This window comes from Bos grunniens, chromosome 21 (genome assembly GCF_055505025.1).
Source record: "Bos grunniens cultivar Pamir isolate PY7600 chromosome 21, Bosgru_T2T1.0, whole genome shotgun sequence".
Lineage (NCBI taxonomy): Eukaryota > Metazoa > Chordata > Mammalia > Artiodactyla > Bovidae > Bos > Bos grunniens.
The window spans coordinates 9,246,969-9,267,396 of record NC_141185.1 but is presented as its reverse complement, the minus strand read 5'-3'; the positions used below and the strand labels follow the sequence as shown (position 1 = coordinate 9,267,396).

The 20,428-nt window shown below is 33.6% G+C and overlaps 1 protein-coding gene across 6 annotated transcripts in view; it reads left to right on the top strand.

Moving 5' to 3' along the window:
- Window positions 1-20,428, top strand: part of PAPOLA (poly(A) polymerase alpha) — a 50,355-nt gene that overhangs the window by 15,957 nt on the left and 13,970 nt on the right. For all 6 annotated transcript variants that reach the window (XM_086363046.1, XM_086363044.1, XM_086363041.1 and 3 more), the window contains exons 5-16: window positions 748-857; window positions 1,308-1,361; window positions 4,129-4,240; window positions 4,845-4,934; window positions 5,025-5,163; window positions 7,015-7,087; window positions 8,424-8,544; window positions 9,496-9,580; window positions 14,117-14,170; window positions 14,701-14,820; window positions 15,940-16,049; window positions 18,464-18,585. In XM_086363046.1, coding sequence (XP_086219172.1) covers window positions 748-857; window positions 1,308-1,361; window positions 4,129-4,240; window positions 4,845-4,934; window positions 5,025-5,163; window positions 7,015-7,087; window positions 8,424-8,544; window positions 9,496-9,580; window positions 14,117-14,170; window positions 14,701-14,820; window positions 15,940-16,049; window positions 18,464-18,585 — 1,190 coding nt within the window. The remainder of the gene's footprint in view (window positions 1-747; window positions 858-1,307; window positions 1,362-4,128; window positions 4,241-4,844; window positions 4,935-5,024; window positions 5,164-7,014; window positions 7,088-8,423; window positions 8,545-9,495; window positions 9,581-14,116; window positions 14,171-14,700; window positions 14,821-15,939; window positions 16,050-18,463; window positions 18,586-20,428) is intronic.

Here is a 20,428-nt window from a genome sequence, read left to right as displayed (position 1 = left end):
CCTTCTCCCCATCTCCTGCTACTCTGTGCTGGAAGCAGTGCATTTGCTTTGGATGTGTCCTGTGAATTTTACGTTCTTTTCTCCCTTCATGAATACGCCAGATGTCCTGCCTTCAGAGTTAGTGCCTCAGGTATTGAGTCTTTTAGGAAAATGACCATGTTGACCTGATTTCATATTGATCTCCTCTGTTTATGACCCCAGTTACTGGTTTTGATCATCTTTTTTTGTGCTTCCTTAAGTACTCAATGCTGGCCTTCTATCAAGTCCTAAATTAATAGCAACCATCTTACCATGGTCTGCCTTTTTGTATTCTTGCCGATGGTGCTTCTTGCAGTGTATAGGTCCCGTTTAGGTGCAGGTAGGAGCCTGGAAGCAGCAGTCATAATGTACAGACAGGAACTGTATGCTTTTTGTTTCCCTGATGAACATGGCTGTGACTAGTGACAACAAGATATTGGATGTATTCTTGACTAATTCCTTCTCTTACCATAAAAGTTCCCATCTGAGTCAGGTTTCTTTGACTCCCAGTTGACCTGGGCCACTGCAAATAGAAGTTGCTTTAGGAAAAAATATATCCCATCAATTAAGGTCATGTTTTTATTATACTGACTGGTAGCTTTTCTTTTTGTTTTTTTAAGGAAAGGGGTGCAGTTTAGAGGCTCATTACTGTCAAATACTGCCATGATAAGGTGCAAAATAATTTTCTTGTAATACTAATTAGTAGTTGGGGCTTAATTTTTTTTCTAGGTGCTGATATTGATGCATTGTGTGTTGCACCAAGACATGTTGATCGAAGTGATTTTTTCACCTCATTCTATGATAAGTTGAAATTACAGGAAGAAGTAAAAGATTTAAGAGTACGTAAATGTTCTGGGTGAAAGGGGAGGAGTTAAAAAAGTCAGTTTAGTCAGTTGCGTGAGTTTTTTATGGTGTAGCCATCAACTTTATTGAACTCTTGTAATTTGCCAGACCTTTTTAAGCTTAAGATAATACATGCTTGTATTTTATTCTTTACAGCAGTCTAAAAGTTATAAATCTGTAATCTCATGTACAGAGTAGGAAATGAGGCTAAGCAACTTGGCCACCATCATATATCATAGTAGCAGAGATCAAGGGTTTGAACCAAGGCTTGTCTGATTTAGGATTCTAGTGTCTTAAAGTATTTATTGAGAACCTAGTTTGTGTCAGTCATTATGGTAAATTATATTTAAACAGTTTTAAGTATTGCATTTATTTAAGTGTACTAAAACTAGTATAATTCTAATGTATAGTTTCAGAGACACTAAACTTACTTAATTTTCTCACAGGCTGTTGAAGAGGCATTTGTACCAGTTATCAAACTGTGTTTTGATGGGATAGAGGTAAGGTTCAAATAGACAGTTCTTACTATTGTAATTTTGATAGATACAGGTTAAAAACTTGATTTATTTCAGAGTTTTGTAATTGGTGAGATGGTGTGATATTAATAAGAATTTTTTTAATGGAAATGGTAACCTGTTCTTTTTAGTCTTTTTTAAAAAAAGAGACTTGTGAAACTAGAAGTTAAAATACAGACAAAAATGTACTGACTTTGAAATGCTGCTGCAGAACAGTTTCCTTGATAGGTTTTCCATATGCAGATTCTATGTACTTTTAATCTCACTAAGGCAGTCCATGGGTCACAGAGCCATGACTGAGCTCCTGAACTGAACTGAAAGCAATATAACAGTGTGTTTTTGCAAATAGAACTTTTCCTTGACTTTCATTTAAGTGAAATATGTAAGAAGTTGAGAGAAAATTGTGACCTGGTGTTATGTGTGCTGAAATGTTTTCTGATAGAGAAGGATACCTGAGCTTAGGTTCTTGAGGTGGTGTGCCGTTTTCTTTGCTGTTTTCAGCGTGTGTTGTGACAGCAGCTGCAGCAAAGCTGACAGTGCAGCAACTTCAGTATTTGTCACGTTACTTCCGCACACATGATGGTGCTGGAGCATCACTGACAGTAACTGTGGTTTTCAAGTTTTACAAACTAGAAAGATAATACTTCATTTTTGAAAAAGTGGTTTCTGTAATTGCTGCATACGGTGCCTAATATATATGACTAATAAGTTGACATAAAATGTTAAATTTGGTAAAGGATTATCAAGTTCAGGCAGTTTTGATTTACTCAAGTGAAAGTCGCTCAGTCGTGTCCGACTCTTTGCAACCCAATGGACTATACAGTCCATGGAATTCTCCAGGCCAGAATACTGGAGTGGGTAGCCTTCCCCTTCTCCAGGGGATCTTCCCGACCCAGGAGTCAAACCCAGGTCTCCTGCGTTGCAGGCGGATTCTTTACCAGCTGAGCCATACTTACTGTCAGTTTATTAAATATAAAAAACAACCTGTAACGTAGGTGATTCCTTGTTTTCCCAAGATTTTTTTTTTTTGGTGGAGACCCGCCTCATTGTGTAAATTTTTCAGAATGGAGACAAAAGTCAAATGGTTAGTTGAAATATTTCATGTGTTTGTTACCAGTGAGTTGCTTTTTGAGTTTACATTTTTCCCTCCTCTGAGCCTGTAGTCTTTATTGAAAGTGAAAGTGAAGTCGCTCAGTCGTGTCCGACTCTTTGCGACCCCATGGACTATAGCCTACCACGCTCATCCGTCCATGGGATTTTCCAAGCAAGAGTACTGAAGTGGATTGCCATTTCCTTTTCCAGAGGATCTTACAGGGACTGAATCTCGGTCTCCCCCGTTGTAGGCAGACACTTTACCGCCTGAGTCACCAGGGAAGTCTGTAGTCTTTATTATTTCTGTCTAAATTGGGGGAGATACTATATTTTGGTATCTGTATCATTGGAAAATTTAGACTATACCAAAAACTTGATTTGTGTAGTTTTTTTCCTGATCTTATAGGTAGGTGCATGTTTAAATGATTTTTCACAGTGAGCTCTTTTTAAAGTAGTCTTATAAAAAGACTTGTTTCTCTAGCAGCAGAGTTTGGAACCATGAAATCATGCCCTCAGGAATAATTACCAAATCTTTGCCAAATTTTCTTTTGCTTCCATCTTTCCTTGAAAAAAGGAGAAAAAAACCAATTTTGTCAGTAGCATTCTATGAATAGACCTCAAAATTAGCCAGTTTTTGTTTCTGTTAGTCAAAACTAAGTTGGAGAAATAGACTAATATTATAAATACATAAGTTCATAAATACAAGAAGCTTCCTGACATGTTTATTTGGGCCACAGTTAATCATATTAGCCTTATATTTGGGAACCTTTCAGCATATAATCAATACACAGTTCATGTATTAATGGATGGAAACTTAAACCAGTTATCTAAGTAATCCAGTATGTATGCATTTAGCAAGGACAGTGAATTTAACTTAGTAAGTATGATTAAAATGGCAAGTAACTATTTATAAAAGTTCAGTTTAGTATTACCATGTTTTAAGATCTGGTTAAAATACCTATGGTAAGAATTTTGTTTGAACTTTTGGAATTATCATGTTAACAGCTGATGAAAAGATTCTGGTTTTAAGGAGTATTAAGTGTTTTCTTTTTAAAAGAAATGTCTTTAAACTGGTTTGGAAAAGAGTAGTACATGCATATGTATAACTGAATACTTTGCTGTACAGCTGAAACTAATACAACATTGTTAATCAACTATATTCCTGTATAAAATTAAAAGTTCAAAAAACAGTTTGACAGATATGGAATGTTAAACTTTGTTTGTTTTTTTTTTTTTTTTCATGAGAAAGTCTTTTATTTATTTATTTTTTTTAATAAGAAAAAAAACTTTATTTGAAGTGTTCACAAGAATTTTAACATAGTAAACCTCAACTCAAACATTGACACACAAACAATAAAAAATATTAAAGAGTATCATCATACATCATTTTGGCAAAACAAGATGGTCCAAGTTCTTGTCACAAAACATTGCATAGTGACATTTTTCCTGTCAAATGACTAACTGGATGAAAATACCACATTTCTTTTGTGTCCTTAAGAATATGTAGGTCATTTATCGATTATTGAGTTTTGAGAAGATTCATCCACAATATATTCCTCTGAAAGCTCATAACCTGACCAATTTTGCCATCATTAACAGAGTCTAAGAGTGCTGCTACCTGCCTCTTTCCATTTATCCTTAAACTTTGTTTTTGTTTTAGATTGATATTTTGTTTGCAAGATTAGCACTGCAGACTATTCCAGAAGACTTGGACTTAAGAGATGACAGTCTGCTTAAAAATTTAGATATAAGATGTATCAGAAGTCTTAACGGTATGTAAAAGCCTACTTCCTTTTACATAATAGCAGTTTTGGTCAAATATGAAATGGCTTTCAACTCAGGTTTTGTAATGAAGCTTTTAATAGCCCTATAGATTATCTGTAGTGAGTCATATAAAACGAGCTTTTTACTTAATCGTTAGACTGCAGTGAGATATCTAGTAATTTGTTGTGCTCATCGATGTCTTGCACTATTATTTCTTTGCTCTCTGGAACTTTTAAATACTGTCTGACATTTGATCCCAATAACCTTCATAACATTTTCATCTATTGCTGCATTTGAACACTTATTTTAACATTGCTTGTTAACAGTGCTCTTAAAGAACAGTTCTGAGAAACTTAAGTGGATCATGCTCTACTCAGTGTGTCTGAACTGGAAGACATTTTAATTCTGGGTTGAAAGTTTGCGATGAAGCGGAGTACAGTTCAGATTCTTTGGTTTAGGGTAGTGCTTGTAGTGCCTCTTTATTAACATTACTGATTTTAGAAGCAGATTTTTATTTAATTTGACATTAGTCTCAGAAAATTTAAAAGAAATACTCTCATTAAACCTTTGATGATATGATTTTTTTTTTTTCTTTTTACTCCTATTAATCAGGTTGCAGGGTAACCGATGAAATTTTACATCTAGTACCAAACATTGACAACTTCAGGTTAACCCTGAGAGCTATCAAACTGTGGGCCAAACGTGAGTTCAGAATTTGTTGGCTAGCTTATTAAACATGTTTAAGCTTTGGTTCAACACTAACTTTTCCTTTTTGCTTTTCCCTATCAACAGGCCACAACATCTATTCCAATATATTAGGTTTCCTCGGTGGTGTTTCCTGGGCTATGCTAGTAGCAAGAACTTGCCAGCTTTATCCAAATGCAATAGCATCAACTCTTGTACATAAATTTTTCTTGGTATTTTCTAAATGGTATGTGTTTAGATTATATTAAAATAAAATTGATTGTAGACACTGAAGTTTAGTCTTATTTCTATGACATTTCTGCAGCTGGTCTCAGATTCAAATTTAAGTTCACGATGTAGCAGTGTAGATAGCCTTGGGGAGATCGTGTTGCATATAAAGTGACAAGCCTAATTCTGTTCCTTTTGCCAGCTTTCCCAGGGTAGTAAGGCAGGTCCTGTTTGTACTTCATGTGTAAACCTACTCTCCAAATAAACTCTGAATTTTAGCTGTAATGTTTGCTAAAATCCAGTGAGTTGATAGGTTGGGATATTAGTTACTTTGGATAAAACTTCCCACCTCGTTTACTCTTTGTTGTTTGTTGTTAAGTCACTTCAGTCGTGTCCGACTCTGTGTGACCCCATAGACGGCAGCCCACCAGGCTCCCCCGTCCCTGGGATTCTCCAGGCAAGAACACTGGAGTGGGTTGCCATTTCCTTCTCCAGTGCATGAAAGTGAAAAGTGAAAGTGAAGTCGCTCAGTCGTGTCCGACTCTTCGCGACCCCATGGACTGCAGCCTACCAGGCTCCTCCTCCCATGGGATTTTCCGGGCAAGAGTACTGGAGTGGGGTGCCATTGCCTTCTCCACATTTACTCTTTGAATTCTTCTAAATCTGTAGACCGTTAGTTTCTCATGGTTGTTTGTTTTGCTTTTAGCTGCCCATTTATCTTTGGTAGAATATTAAAGATATAAATGTTTATATGGCTTTTAAGGGTAACTATAAGTGCTTGAAAAGCAGTTGATTATCCCTTTGAAATTATTAACCCAGGAAAGGTTTTTTTAAAGCTCTTCCTCATTTAAGCTTGGTCACATTTGTCAGCCATTATTTAGGTAAGATAAAAGATTGCTATTTCATATTAGTTGCTTTGACCCAACAGGTTAGAGTTCTTGGTTTTTAATCAAATTGATCTGAAAGCTTTGTCTTCCCTATTTGTGTCAACTTCTCTACCTTGTCCCTCTAAAATGGTGTTTTAGTAAGTTTTATAAAAATTAGAATTATTCAGAGATAATTTATAATTAGAGCTTTGTCACACTTTTCAGAACACACCCTGTAATTTATGGATTTGATAGCATTTAATTATATATAACCAAAATTGGTGAGAAAAATGTCAGAATTTCTCTTAATGCTGCACGTACATAGCAAATAATATTTTTAAGAAGCTAGTCTTGATACTGTGTGGTGTAGTCCATGGGTTTGCAGAGTCAGGCACCACTTAGTGAATGAACAACAACAACAATCTTGATACTAAAGGTGCCAAATGTTTTCCAGTTTTTTTGTTTTCTCTTATATAAAGACTGAAGTAGCTAACTCAACAGGACACATCTTTAAAACAGTGTGTTCACATCATTACTCATATTCATGTTAATAAACTTTAAGTCATGAGATAGAGATTATAATTATTCATACTCCTTTGCCTATAACGAATTAGCTTTTCATCCTGGGTTGTCTTTGGAGCTAGCATAAAGATAGGATTTTTGTCTTTTCATGGGAGATTCTATCCTGTTCAACTTTGAGATAAACACATGAGATTGTCTTGGGGTGGTACTTTTTAATTTGAATAGTGCTTTATCCATTCTTTGAGAGGTAGAGAAGATGTTTGACTTAAGTCTGAGAAAGCTACCAGGTGGTTGGAGTTAATTTCATAGAAAAAAATTAATCCAAGTAGTCTTAACGTCGACAGAGGAGTAAAAAGTTATATATACCAAGAATGCAAAATGAATGAAGAAGAATCACATTCACAAATGCTGTATGTTTAGCAAAATACGTGTAGATGGTAATATCCAATAGTCTTATCAAGTGCTACAATCTTTTTAAACAGGGAATGGCCAAATCCAGTCCTATTGAAACAGCCTGAAGAATGCAATCTTAATTTGCCTGTATGGGACCCAAGGGTTAGTGTATTATTTTTTCCCCTACAAATTCGCACTGTGCAATAACAAGTAGAAGTCATCTGCATAAACTGAGGGAGACTTCCCATTCTGTTACGTATGAGTGGACATGTTCGTATCACACTTTCTTTTTAATCTCAACTAGAATTGTCCTCTGGTGTGAGAAGCATAATTATGTACCCTGGAACCACATTTAATTGTACGTAGTTTATAATATCAAAGTCACTAACAATTTATATATAGAACTACCTTGTAAGTCAAAGTTGTGTGGGCATTTGTGCTTAAAAAAATAATAATAAAAGGATACTAAAAATCCCTGTATTTTTTTTTGTTCTATCTAAATATTCTGTTAAAATTGGGTTATTGTAGGAAAACTGTTGCTTAATGTTTAATCATGACAGATAACGTCTAAGCAATATCACTTCAATTACTATGATATAATTGTAAAAATTGGTTTGGCGAAATCAGATTACAAAAGCATGGTTGGGCTGAAGAGGAGCCTCCATTCTGCTTTTTTGGAAGTTATGACCTTCACTGCTAACTCAGTTTAAATGTTAACAACATGCACTTTATTAATGGATAAAAGAAATTTAGGTTTGTAAGGCTTTCTAGGTTTATAAAATTCTATTTATCTACACTGTTTATTTTTTCATTATAGTATCAAAAATATTTTCAGTTTTAAGCCTTGTTAATGACATCAGGTTGTATATTTTCAGGTTTTCCAAACCTCAAGACAATTTAATTTGGGAAGGATATGAATTTACAATTTTTTCTGTTTAAAAATGCCACTTTCGTCATTAGTTATATGGATTAAGATTAATAGTTATTAAATTGTTTTGTTATCTTTTAAAATGATACCAACATGGATAATGTAGTTGTACCCTGTGTTAATAAGCTACTCCTGATAAGTTAAGGGTATATTAAAGACTTAAGTTTCCAGCTTGTTTAAAATTCATTTTACACAGAACATGCTGTAATGTGACGTTTCTCAAAAATGTAATTGTGTGTGCATCCCTATTTCTGTTGTTGACAAAAGAAAAACTAAACATCAGTAGGTGCCAGTTAGAACCTTTATTTTGCTCAACAGGCTCACTGTTTCTAGTACAGTCACCAGAGTAGTCATGCCCAAATGATTGAAACAACCCATTAGTTAAGACCAAGTCACAGTTTCTGTAAAGAATTCCTTAAAAAAAAAGTCTCTTTACATGGTTTTTCTTTCTCAACTCCAGCTATGAATGAAATAAAATTTAATCATTGGTTCAGTTTAACAAGGGGTAAAAAGTCCAAGTATCTGTTGACTATGTACTTGAAGAAACTGATTGGCTGTTGTTGTATGTAGGTAAACCCCAGTGATAGGTACCATCTTATGCCTATAATTACACCAGCATACCCACAACAGAACTCCACGTACAATGTGTCCGTTTCAACACGGATGGTCATGGTTGAGGAGTTTAAACAAGGTAAGTGTTTATCCTTATGCTCTCCTTTATACAGGAAGGATTTACATACCATTGTTCACCCAGTAATCGGGTATTCAATTAAATGGAAGAAAGCATTCACCAAAGTGGATTCTGGTGTTATTAATTACAGATTATATTTGAGAATTAACTTGAAAAACTCAGTTTAATTTCTTTTAAGCAATTTATTCTTAATTATATATTGGAAGATTTAACATTTAAAGCTGTGTCCTTAGCTGGGCCTTTTATGATTTAGTGCCATACTATTGCCATGTGAAATTTTAAATAGTATCAGTTTCTCTCCATTGATTGACATGAGAGGCTTTTAGCAGGCTGTATACTTGGAAAAAGCTTTGAGTAGGATTTTGGCCACACTGCCCACTGTTTTAGAATAACCTCTAAACTTCTGAATCCTATGAGTATTGCTAATTTGAAGGAGTAGCTATGGTAAATGATCTTTGAGGGAAGTAGCTTGAACTGGATTATTTAATTTGACACAAGTCAAGGAAATAGAATCAGCTGTATGACTACCAACTTCAAACTCAGATTTGTAAAGTTGTTTTTGTAGTCTAAAGGGGCTCTTCATGGGAAGATGTTACTGTCCTTTTACAGGAAATTTTTTTAGAAGGGCAGGAAAGTCTATGGAAAAAAATTTTTTTTTTCTTGGGTAACTCAAGTGCTTCAGTTTTAGGAGAGAGGCATTCTATGAGCATGGCATTTTAAAGTAATGGCAATTTTCCAGAAACCTGAATCTCAAGTTCTCCAGCTTTTTTTGTTTTTGAAAAGAGTGGACGTATGTAAGAATCTTTATGCTGTAGAGTCTGTAGACTAAAATTGCTGTTAAAATTATGATTTTAGGATTATAATGAATGCATGTGGTATATTTAAAAGATCTTTAAAATTCTAGATTCTTAGACTGAAGCATGCAAATATTTTAATATGTTTTTAATTTAGGTCTTGCTATCACAGATGAAATTTTGCTGAGTAAGGCAGAGTGGTCCAAACTTTTTGAAGCTCCAAACTTCTTTCAAAAGTACAAGTATGTATTTTAAGGCATGTCGGACATGTTGCTCTCTTAAATATTGATTTTAATGGTAGCATATGTGACATCTCTTGCTAGACTAATGTAGTTTGAATTTTGCTTTAAACATGTATACAAGTTTTCTTCTTGTTACAAAGGGCATACTGTTTTAGAAAACATACTTTTATTTTGTCAAGGTACAGTGTAGTCCCTACAGTTTTGCTGCCTGATGTAACCGAATTTCTGCATTTGTAGCAACATCAGTTCTGAGGGTTTGCTAGTCATCACCAAAACTCTAAATCTGTATAATTTGGCAAAGGAGTGAACTGTTAAAATCTGTAGTTAATATTCTCTTCTAAGTAATTATTTTCATCCAGTTCTGGAAGCTTATTCTTAAGATTTTCTATAACACAGGCAGAGCTAATAATATGTCAATATATGTAGTCAGCAAAATGTTTGCAGTCGTTACAGCACATGATTGGCCTACCATTTCCCCTTACTGTTCATAAAGCCCCTCAAGTATTTCTACAAATATTTTCATGGACTCTCAGTGGGTGTCATATTTTTTACTAATGGTTTTAATATAATGATTTAATACTTCAGTATAGGTTAATAGCCTGATTGTGTTGGTTTTGATGAAAACTGTAAGTTATAATAAATCTGACTTTAAAAAAAAAATGGACTTGCACTTTTATTTGCCCTGAGCTGAAAACTTGCCAAAGTCCCACTTAAAAAAATTTTTTTTCTTTAATGCCTGAAACTTTCCTGACCATTTGATCTTATGTTGGATTGTGTTTTGTAATAACCTAAGCAAGATTGCTTTATGCTATTTCCCCAATTAAAAATAAGAATGATGACCTTCATGATGTCTCTGTGTTTTGTTTCTGTATCTTTTGCATGAAAAAGCAATAACGGAGCCAGCTTAATTGTTGTGTTCTGGGAGCACTGCATTGTCAGTAAAAGTTTTAAATAGCGTAACATTGAATGTTCTTGTTTACTATTCCCCATAAGTTGTGCTTTTCCATTTGGCGGACAAGTTTGCATCGTTTTTTATTTTAACCACTGTTGAGCAAGTACCTTTGAACATTTAAACTAATAAACATATTTTGATACTTTAAAAACTGGCATGAGAGAGCACATGATTACTTGTAAAGAGAATAAAGAAACTGATCTTGTAGAAGTATCAGCATCTCTTAATCCCTGAAACTCCAAGATGAAGCTAGATAGATTCTTCTTTTTGTCCCATTTTCTTGTAGGAATGAGAAGTGGGTAGAATGAAGTTCTTCTAAGTACGTACTTAAGTGGTTTCTTTCTCTTTTTTCACTTTAAGAAAGGTTAGTGTTGAAGCTGAACAAATCTTGATATTGTCATCTATTTAAATTTGTATTACTAGAACTTGGAAGGGTGTGTGTGTGTGTGTGTGTGTGTTTTGACACTTGTTTAATCTTTCTTTTAAAACTTTAAGGTTATCCTTCAAAACGTGTGCCAAGTAGTACATGTAAGGTGTGGTCTGTTGACTGATAGTCTTCACTGAATTCTCTTGGAACAAATTATTTTAGGTTATTAAAAGCAACTTGAAACATAGAAATGAGGATGTAGCAACAAATAGAGGAAATTGTATCAGATAATTTCAGCTGTGAGCCCTGGGAAAAAAGATTTGAAAAAATGACAACAAGCAGCTGATTTTACCTATACCAAATTCACTTATGTCTTAATTTTTCTCAAAAATTTTCCTCTTAAAAAATTGGTAATTGTTATCATTAGACTGAGTATTCCCAGGTTTGAATTTTTCTTTTACTATATTATATGAAATACTCCAAAGATTAGCTGTTCAACTGAATTGAACCGCTTAGTTTTTTCTTGTCAAAGTTGGTTAAGCTTATTCAAGTATATCCTGAAAGTGTTGTGTTTGTTATGTATAGGATTGTAAGTCATCTGTGGTCTACCTGCCTACCTTTCTTGGAAGGGAGAAAACCAGGAAGGAAATTTTCATTTGTCTTAGAAAGCTTGTGGAAAAGGGATAACATTGCCTTGTGGAATTTTACAGTCTTAAGAAAATACTTTTCATGTTCTACCGGTAAAGATACTCAAGCTGACATAAGTAACCAGCAGTAAAGTAAATCACTATTGACATAGGAAGTGTGAAGACTTACTTCAGATGTTCAGTTTCCTTAGGAAACAAGGAAGGAAAGGTATTAGGGGAAAAAAACTAAATGTTCTCAAGAATAAGACTAATGATTTATCATTTCAAGGAGTCTGTATGTATAGAATAATTTAGCCTCAGAACGTGTTAAAAGCTTTAAGAGCAATGAACTCTATAATTTCTTGAACCTGAGTTACTTGAAGATGGAACTGCAAGGATTTTTGCTAAAGAGATAAATTAGATTTTCGGTATAATGTCTGGAGTTGTTACCTACCCAGGGAAAATGTTCATGTGATGAAATGGCCAGGAAACCTACCTAAAAAAATGCTTTTGGGGGGATGAATAGTTGTGAGGTAATAAGAACAACTAAATTAAGTGTTTTTAAAGAGGTTTTAATTCAGTATGTGGTAGGTTTTTATAGTTAGGTTTTAATTGAAAACTGATAATCTTTAAATCTGGGGAAAAGTTAATCATTTTTGCATTTTTCCATTGTAGTACCTGAAGCACAATCATGACATTGTGAAATAGAGGATAGTATTTTTTGAAGCAGCAACAAAATTAAATATAGTCTAAGTTTAGAGCTATTTTTAGTCTCTGTGCTCTGATAGGAAACTTATTAATGGCAGATTATTTCTATTACTGTGTTTTATATCTCCCACTTCATATTTGCTTAAATGTGGCTGAGTCAAGAACATTTAACTTCAGCGTACATACTTGTTGGTGGTTTAACACTTTCAGCTATATTTAAACAGATGCCTTTATTGTAAACCATGTGCAGAGTAGACCCCTCCCCTGCCCTGGCCCATTGGCTTTCAGTAAGAACCAAAGTTGAACTCTCTAAGCTTTAGAACTTTAAACTTTTAATTGCCAACAAGATTATGTTCAAGTGAATTTATATTTTGCCATAAATAGAAAACACTGTATCATTTAAGCTTTTGTTAAAGACTCAGATGGTCATTAAGAGCATCTGTTTCACTAGTGTGGTGCTAGAGTGATTTGGAGATCTGAGTTTTGTCCTAATAGGTGAACCCGGACAACTTTGTCTTCTTGAGTTTTTGTGTGCATGCCTGCTTTTTATACTTTGTCTTCTCCTGTTACAAGTTGTTATACTTTTCAATTTTTCTCCATACCCCTGCCTCCCCGCCACCCCCGCCCCCCTCCATAAAGTTTGTTGTCCATTCTCAAACTCCCAGGAAACTGGAACTCAGGTTACTGAGCTTATTAGGGTTTTGTTTGACTTACAAGAGCATGTAGGGCCCTAAGAGAATTTTCTGTATACGTAAAATGCATGAGCTTTTAGTGCTTTTATGTGACTTTTGACTTCTATTTATTTGGGCCATCTGTGTGTGTTTCGTATGTTTGGTTTGCTCTAAATAATTGCTGAACAAATTAAACTGGTGAAGGAAAGAAAGTATTGGTCTCTGGAGTTGGACTGCATATTTACTTTTCTCTCTGCATGTTTTCATATTTATGTGTATTATCTCTGTTAACCTTAAGTTTCTACATCAAGTTTATTTAAAATTGTGGTCATACTCTTGACTTTTCCAACTAGTATCTGGATTCAGTAATGATGTCAGTTTGCTTTTTGAGGTAAAGTTTCTGGTGAGAAGTTTAACTTCTGTCACCATTTTAATGGATTTTGTAGAAAAGTACATTGTATTGAATTTTTTTTTTTTCAGTCTTATGAAGTTGAGTTATACTTTAGATTTAAATAGTTTGTTTCAAAAACATTTGAAAATAGATACTTGGTCATGATCATGTTTTCTGAAATGAAAACTTGATTTTGTTCCAATTTGAATGGTATTGAATTCCACATAGAAATCATATTACTTTGTTACTCTCATGTTAATGATGTCTGCTTCTTTGTTATAGAAATTCATAGTGTTGTTTGAAGAAAATGATGAGGCATGACTTAAGTATTGTTTACTTTTTGCTACCTTTTAATTTGAATTAAAAAGCATAATGTATTGGATACTATTTTTGAAATTATTGATGTAGTGTGTGTATATTTAGTGATCCTGCTTTTGTGGCTAAAGCCTTGGTGCTTTATTTCCATCAAAGCAATTTTGCTTTAATGGGTTATATTTTAGTGAGGTGGCTCTTTAAAGATAAGGCACTCCACTAGAATCATTGAACCAAATTATCAGTGATGTTTAGTCAATGTTTTTGAATTAAGCTGCTTTGGGGGTAATTTTTCGTAAAATTACTTTCTTTTACAGAAGAATTAAACTTGCCCAGTAGTTGCTAAACTTGTGGAATTTAGTGTTTATGATTTTATGTGCAAACTGAAATTGCAATTCTCTCTTGCTGAATTGATCTATAAGTGTCACGAAGCTTATTACATTATGGTGTTAATATCCAGCACAAAGCACTTAAATGAAATAAATAGCATGTTGTCTTTATCTTCAAAGGCATTATATTGTACTTCTAGCAAGTGCACCAACTGAAAAACAACGCCTAGAATGGTGAGTAAAAGATTAGACTTTACAAAACAAAAAAAATACTTCAGAACGAATCAGATAGCCCCAGAACACAGTAGGAGATGGAAGTCCTTAAAACATCAAGTTTGATTTTGTTCATAAATACAGCTTTACTACTTAAATGGAAGTTTTAATGGAAGTATAGAAATTTGGAGATCCGTATACAACTTTTTTTTTTTTCTTATAGAGATCCATGTATTATTTCTTAACTGTATTTAAAGTGCTTTGTTTTAGTTTACTGATTTTTGTCTGTAAATATTTCTGGGGATGTCTTTTGTAACCTTCCTTGTTTGAAATGTGACTTGATTTGCTTCTTGCGGTTTTTACTTCATTATTTTTGAGCTAGAACATAAGGTTTTAATTTTATCTATGGGAGTTGAGACAGTTGAACTGCCCTCGTGTATTCAAGTTATCTTCATATTATAGCTTTATACAAACATACTTGACTTTGTGCATTTTGTTTTATTTTTTAATTAAAAAATAATTTTCATTAATAATGAGTGACATTTGTTCAGGGTGGGCTTGGTGGAATCAAAAATCCGAATCCTGGTTGGAAGTTTGGAGAAGAATGAGTTTATTACACTGGCTCATGTGAATCCCCAGTCATTTCCAGCACCCAAAGAAAATCCCGACAAGTAAGCAATTCTTTAAAATCTGGATTCCCCATCTTTTCAGCTTTTGCTCATGGAAGTTTTATAGGCAGTTTTTAATAACTCGAGTCACTATTCTTTTGAGCACATCAGGGTCAGACCAGTGAGTTCCAATTCTTCACTTTAGCAATATACCTTCTCCCCTTTTTGTAGAGTGGTTTTTAGAATAGCTGCTGTATCAAACATCAATCTTTGCTTTTTTATTTTTTTTACAAAGAGAAAATGCTTTGATTTGACCTTGCAAAAATTTGCTTTGTGGTGGATTCTGGGAATTTAAAAACATAAGTTACTAAAAGCTGCCCCACTTTATTTTAAGAATCTTTTATAGGTCAATTTCCAGTTTGATTGTTGCAGTTTTATTAAGCATATGAAATTCTGCTTTGCCTATAACCACTTTATTTGGTGGGCGAGGGAAGTTTTAATAGCTTTTTTTTCAAGGTATAGTACTAAAGATTGAAAAATATTGGTAAATAGATCACTTAAGTTGGTGGTGTAATAGAATAGCTATTACTGTTTTTATAGATGAATTTCTTTTGCATTCATGTAAAAGAGTTGCCATTTGAGTTTTTTATACATTTTTTTTGTTGCTGCAATCTTAATCATTAAAAAGACCGATCCGTTCAATAGATGTATCATTAAATGTTCAAAAGTAGCTGAATCACCCATTATTATTCTTGTTATGCTGTGGTCAGACTTCATGCTACCTTTTCAGTTGAGTTTTAAAAGTTTCAGGAATTACATATTAAGGTCTAGTTAAATTTTTATATCTAGACTAGTTTTGTTTCAGATTTTTCTAAACTGTCATTAATTTATGTAACTTTCTTGGAAGTGCCTTTGGTACTTTTGATCATTAAAAACACTTTCTGTTAGTACATAGATAATGAAGAGGATATTTGTCGTAGGACTCCAGTTTTTTATAAAACAGTAGAAATACAGAGGGCAGATGTAGAGGAGGAATTTGAGTTTTGATGGAATTTGGTTTATAACTTAGTTTGCTTGTGTATTTGTATTCTGAGTTTTTCCATGTACATTGGGTTGTGAAGCACATTGATAACTGTTTTCATGAAATCCTTATAAATTATTATAATACTCTTTATTTTACAGGGAAGAATTTCGCACGATGTGGGTGATTGGGTTAGTGTTTAAAAAAACAGAAAACTCTGAAAATCTCAGTGTTGATCTCACCTATGATATTCAGTCTTTCACAGATACAGGTATATTTCTCCTTGGATAATCAAAACATATACTTGCATATTTGAATCATCTTCATGTATACCATAGTAGAATTTGTAATAACTTGGGAATTTGTAATTACTTGGGAATATTTTACAGTGATCATCAAAATAACCTTAATATTTTTGGATTAGGTATTAGTTTCAGTAATGTCTAATATATTAAATAATTTTTTTCTTTTGTGGTATACCTAAAATTAAACAGTTGAACCACTTTAAATTTAAGTTGTGTGTGATTACTTTATGAAATTAGAAATAGCCTGGGTATTTGATTCTCTTAAAAGACTGAGTCTGTGTCTGATTGCCTTAATAGTCCTGAACCTTAGAAAATTTTGGAGCTAAACTTTGGTGAAATGAGGTTATTTATCCTGTGAATTATAGACTCAAGTTTTAATTCATGAATGTGCTTAGTTGCTCAATTGTGTCCGACTCTTCGGCCCCATGGCCTATAGCCCTCTAGGCTCTGCCCATGAGGAATCTCTAGGCAAGAATACTGGAGTGGTTGCCGTTTCCTTCTCCAGTTCATGACTAGGGAATGCAGTATGAGTTACATTTTGGATTGACCTGAGATACAAGGTAGTATGGTTTAACTAAAACCTTACTACTAGAAGTAGTTAGCAGAAGCTAAGGCTCTACAGAAGTAACAAATCATGTAGAGATACTTGGACTAGAAAATTTATTTTGTGCATTATACCTTGTTGAACTGCTTATCACACTTTGTACTTATGCTCCATCAAGATTTTATAGCATATTAAAGAAATATTGGGGAAAGAAATATTTGGTTGTCCTGTATCTTGAAACATTTTAATGGAATACTTTGTGGGATTTTCTGACAAAACAAATGTAACATGTTGAAAGCTCAAGTTCTTGCCCTTGTCTCCTTTAGCATTAAATCTTTTTAATCTCAGGTGAGAAATGAGATCTGGCAGCTGTGAATTTACAGTTGCTCAAGTTAGAAATCTTACAGTCTTTGAATCCTGTTTTCCCCATACTTGGTATTAATCTATTAAAAAAAAAAATCTTGTCCCTATTTTCAGAGTACATTGAGATTCTTGGTACTATTTGCTATTTCTCCTGCTTTTACCCAAGCCTCTTATCACTGGTCTTTTGGATCACTGCCATTGTTGTAATTTTCTTATTCTGCCCTTCATCTGTTCTCAGTCAGCATCCAGATGATACTAAGCTAAATCATGTCTCACCTACTAAAAGCGTACCCATCTCCCTCTGAATCAGTCCATATCCTTACTGTGGTTTGCAAGCCTTTATGTGACCTAGTCTTCCCATTATGACTTTGACCTCATTTCTTTGTAATTGTGTACACATATATATAATTTCTTTATATATAAAACTTATAATAAGTTCAGAATCCTTTATCCATGTGTCTTGAGGTCAGGAAAGTAATAAAGTAATAATATTTCCAGTGGGGAGCAACATTCTATAGTCAAAGACAGTAATATTTCTATATAATATTTACATACAGTATAGGTACAAATAGTTCAGATCAGAATTTGTCTTTGGGGACTTTAGGATTACAGATAAGGGCTTATGGATCTTCTACTTTCCCTTCTCCCCATGGCCTTTTTGTCATTCCTCAAACATCCCAAGCATGCTCAGGACCTTTTGTTCTTAGTGTTTGCGCTTCCTAGAAAGGATCCCACAGGGTACTCTGAGCTTATTTACCAACTTTCATGTGAGTCTCCACTCACATGTAATCTGTTTCCCTGCTAAGCTTCCTGTCTTCTTCCCCTACTCAGTTTTTTCCTCCATAGCACTTATCACCCATCTGATATGAAATATACATTACATTTTATTCTCCACTAGAATGAAGTTTGAGGGTTTTTTGGTCTCTTATTTCCTGCTATATTCCCCATGTCAAGAACATATGATATTTTCCATTTGGGTACCTTCTGACTTTTGTTTTGTTGCAGTTGTTACATACTTGGTCTAGAATTTTATATATTACTAGCATAAATAGAATCCCAGGGATGGGGGAGCCTGGTGGGCTGTCGTCTCTGGGGTTGCACAGAGTCGGACACGACTTAAGCGACTTAGCAGCAGCAGCAGCAGCATAAATAAGTATGAATTTAAGAAACCCCTTTTCCCCAATTGTCACTCCTTGAGGAGTTAACTCTTATTACTCTAAGAGTTAATACACTGGAAGAATTAATATAGTCTCTTTTTATTCATTATGTATACCTTGTGGTAAAAGACATTTATTAGAGTTTGCTCAGGCAATGAATTATGTCAGATCAGAGATGACATTTTGACCAGATAATTTTACTGATAGGCAGTATTAACGAAGAACGGGTTCCTACTTGAGAATAGCTTCTCCTGAATGAGTTTAACTGCCTTTATTGCATGTTCTTTTGCTTGTAACAATTTCCTAATTTGTATAGTTTATAGGCAAGCAATAAACAGCAAGATGTTTGAGGTGGACATGAAAATTGCTGCGATGCATGTAAAAAGAAAGCAACTCCATCAACTACTGCCTAGTCATGTGCTTCAGAAAAAGAAAAAGGTAAATTTAGAAAGTACTTAGAAGGCATTACTAATCAGTGTTTTATGTGTCCAGCCTATCAGTATTTCAGAATTTAGGCTCAGTCAGTAAGTTGTATTTGAAATATAGATCACAGCATTTTGAAAATCTCTTATATGGGGAAATTACGTTACGTGAAACTTTGCTCCTAATCAGTTTCTTTCACATAACTTCCTTTAGACTTCAGATTAGTTGAAGTACTTCACAGCATTATTTTATATATATATTTGTGTTCTCTTCAGAAATCTCTTCTTCTTATCAATTTAACATCACACATTAGTATGTACTTTCCTTTGAAAAGTAAAGAAAGTTAAATTACATAATATGTAGATCAAGTAAATTATATGACTTTTTAAATGAAAATGATTTTATTTTATAAGAATTACACGTGTGTATTATTTAAAAATTAGAAGTTATTATAAGATGACTGGCAGTGGTAACCAGATGTAATGTTTTGTAGTACGTTCTTCTGTTGTTGATGCTTCCTGTTGGATAACTTTTGTTAGCCATGTTTTTCTTATTTGGATTTATTATAGTTATTAAAATTTTAGTGCAGAAATAACGTTTTTACTTTAAGTGGTTTCCAAAGTGTCTTATTTTTAAAATGAAATACAGCAGTGAAAATACGTGAGCTCGAGGTACATATATTGGGTTAAAAGTACAGATATTCACATATATATATATATAGGTTTGCAATATATTTTTTAAGATACAATACAAAATAAAAGGATGTGTTAGAGGATAAGGACTGTTGCGTTCTGGATGGTGGTTTATTATCTGGGCCTGGGATTGGGAAGAAAGGAATGAAGTTACACACAGTTCAAGTTCAGGTTCCACTGCCTCCTAGCTGTGAGACTTGGGCAAGTTGTGTATAAATATCATGTTCTTGATTTGCCTTAGAACTGTGGTAATTTTACCTACCTTATTATGTAATCTGTGAGGATAAAATGTACCTAAACCTGTAAAACTAGTAATCCTCAGATTTGTTTCTGTTACCACCACCATCATCATCATTCATAACATAGAGGTACTATTTTTTTAGGTGTAAAATGCATAAAAGTATATTTCATTTTTTAAAATAGCATTATATTAAAGCCTTTCTACACACTTATTTATTACTTCTCATGAATTATCAAATCTAGAACATGACAAAATGTATTTCCTATTATTGAGCTTATTATTTTTTTCATAAAATTAGCGTATAATTTATCATTAAATTATTTTATTTTTAAAATAAAAGTTTGTCTTCTGATTGTACCTTGGTGTCACATTATTAATGGGTTTAAGCAACTATACTTGCATGTGTGTTTACTGCATACGAAAATATATAAACATTTTATGTGTTTTTAGAAATGAATGTGCATAATTAGATTATGTTCTTCCATGCTTAGCCATTTTAGTGAAATAGAAATATTTATAAAGGAGGTAATTAGGTTTTCCTGAACCTTTAAAAACTGAATTAAAACCTTTAATTCAGATTAAAGACTTTTAGAATTCCTGTTTACATGGCAGTGTTATATTTGGAACAACTAGATTGTAATTAAAGTAAATTAATTTTTTATTCTATTACTTAAGATAGTACCTAGATAAAATCTTCTAGATTATAAAATGTATCATTAGTGATCAGACATTTATTTTGTCCAAAAATTGTATCACATAGAGTTTAACCATAATCTCACTGCCGATTTCACCTGTCTCAATATTTTAGTGTATATCTATACAGACTCTTAGTGCATGTATGTAACCACAGATCATGTGCATTTTTTAAGAGGTTTTTAATGATACCTACTCTTTTGTGACCTGCTTTTTCGGGGTGCTTTCAATT